Consider the following 2,433-nt stretch of genomic DNA (forward strand, 5'->3'; position numbering starts at 1 on the left):
TTAATTTTAAAATATCGAAGAAAATGCGGCACAAAGGCAGGACACTTGGAAAAAATCAGAACATTTTGGGTGTTTTCTGTTTTGAAAAACTACGCAGGACAGACCTTTAAATAACAGTACGGTCCTGCAAAAAACAGAACGGATGGTCACCGTAGCTATATCGCATTGTAATCGGACTCCGTGTGCAGGCCAGACATTTTTTGTTGGCTTCCAAGTAAACTCGTATTTTTGTTGATCTCACCAACAGCACATGCATTCTGCCGTTTTAGCTAATTCTTTAATTGATTTTATTTTCAATTAAACTCCTTTTTTTCAATTTGAATTTCATTGCATCATTGCAGGTTGAGCTATAAAAGCGTTCGACGCCGACGTTGCATCTTTAGTTATATATTCAACGTCTTTGAGTCGAAATGCGTGTCTTCTTTGTGTTAAGTTTTTGTGTGGTCGCTATCGCTGCCGATGGTGGTGCCAACAGCCAAGCAAATGCGCAAGCGACCAGTTCTAGTGCAGTTAATGTAAATCTGTATCAATATCCCGGTGGTCAATTTGGAGGTGGTGGTTATGGTCAACCTGTTGGTGGCGGATATGGGCCGTACCAGCAGCAGCAATTTGGCGGTGGCTATCCTGGTGGTTATGGTGGCGGTCCCGGTGGTTTTGGTGGCGGTCCTGGTGGTTTCGGTGGTGGCTTTGGTGGACGTCATCATCATCATGGCTACCGCGGCTGACATCGATTGCCAACAAAAGAAGGCTGTACAACGAAATATGTATTTATTGTGATTACTAAATAAAAACAACAATGAAGAAAAATACCGTGTGTGCTCATATTGAAATGGATGTGTTATGGAAGAAATATTGATTGAAACTGAAATTTGCTCGCACATTCTTTGAACCGATTTGCTGCGAGGGCTTAGTCGATTCGCCAATCAGACCCTATCTACGCAACGGCTGACGTGAAAAACTCAGATTTTGTTGAAAGTTAATTAAGCGCAAAAAGTTTTCCTAGACCGGTTAAGGAAATTTGGCTATTTATAGGCATTAGGGGCGCCAAGAGAACAACATTAGTACGGGAGTGACTTTTAATGCATTATTGGGTTTGCTTCCTCTGCTTCTAAGAGTGAGAAAGAAGACGATGTTTAGCAGAAGTATGCCGCACTCCCCGAATCACTTACAATCACTCAGTACTCAATTCACTCAGTAACTCAATTCCTGAAAGCTCTTTATTGTCTTTCGAAAGACTTATTGAAAGATCTGCCAGCGAGCGTTAGCGTTAAGCGTTATTCTGTTTGTCTTTTAGCAATAAGTGTTTTAAATATTAATGAAATAAAATAATATATATATTTTTCTTTTTAAAACAATAGAAACTAAAAATAAAAAAAAATAATAGCAAGAATAGATAAAAAATTTCAAAAAGTAAAAGAAATAAAAACAAAAAATCAAAGAAAAAAAGAAAAGTAAATAAAAAAGACATACTTTTTAAAACAAAAAAAGCAGAATATTTCAAGCAAATGCAATTAAAAAAGAAAATAACTACATAAAAAAGAAAATATATAAATCCCAAAAATTTTATACATTAAATAAAAAAAAAAAAAATATTTTTTTTTATTAATACAAAATCTAAAATATAAAAGGAAAATTAAATAAAAAAATTAAACTATAGAAATAAATGAAATAAGTTCCTTAAAATTCAATGAGATTTAAAAAAGTAAAAATTAAAAATGTTAATTGAAATAAAAGAAAAAAACTAAAATATTTATCTTTTTAAAACAATAAAATCTTATATACATAAAAGAAAATTATATTAAGAACATAAACAAAATGTAAAAAAATACTTTTACAAAAATTAATATTTTTTCTGTTTAAAACAATAGTCTAAAAATAAAATAAAAATAAGTTTCTAAAGGTCAAGTAAAATTAAAGAAATATACATGTAAGAGTACTTTTCTTTTTAGGACAATAAAAAGAAAATTAAATTAAGAAAAATTTAGTAGGTAAAAGAATAAAAATCGCTTCTCCCGTTGAAGCGGCGTAGGCAAAATGATATACAAGGGCTTTCTGGAAAAAGAGCTTTTCACCACGAGTGGTGAGTGAGAGGGCTTTTTTTCTAGGACTAGAAAGTGATAGAATAACAGAAGTTTTACGAACTATTTTCTTATCTGTCTTTAATTTGTCTTACGAAAATATTTTTATTATCTTAGCCAGAATTATCCTGTTAGTGTCATAGCCCAATTGTGTCACCTCACTGAGCTGACTCATTAAATGAGCTTAAGTCATTGAGTCAACTTGCGAGAATTCACTGAGTTATGACTGCGTTCTTTTAGATTGTGGCTCGACAATCGGGGTACCGGGCGCAGAGAGCTGTTTAGAAGAGCTGTTAATTGTCTTTTACCCTGAATTGTGAACTGTTACCTAATGTATCTTTTGGAAAAAATATGT

At 33.0% G+C, this 2,433-nt stretch overlaps 1 protein-coding gene across 1 annotated transcript; it reads left to right on the forward strand.

The window, feature by feature from the left end:
• Positions 1–410: 410 nt before the first annotated feature.
• LOC108377401 (WW domain-containing protein C660.06-like) lies at positions 411–725 on the forward strand. The gene has a single exon (XM_017633661.1). The coding sequence runs from the start codon at positions 411–413 to the stop codon at positions 723–725; it is 315 nt and encodes a 104-aa protein (XP_017489150.1).
• The last annotated feature ends 1,708 nt before the right edge of the window (positions 726–2,433 follow it).

The sequence above is a fragment of the Rhagoletis zephyria genome, unplaced genomic scaffold (assembly GCF_001687245.7).
Source record: "Rhagoletis zephyria isolate East Lansing unplaced genomic scaffold, Rhagoletis_zephyria_1.1 Rzeph_scaffold_12029, whole genome shotgun sequence".
Classification (NCBI taxonomy): Eukaryota; Metazoa; Arthropoda; class Insecta; order Diptera; family Tephritidae; genus Rhagoletis; species Rhagoletis zephyria.

Bases quoted from the DNA above. Each gene is read 5' to 3' on its own strand.
- LOC108377401 (XM_017633661.1), top strand. From the start codon at position 411: ATGCGTGTCTTCTTTGTGTTAAGTTTTTGTGTGGTCGCTATCGCTGCC.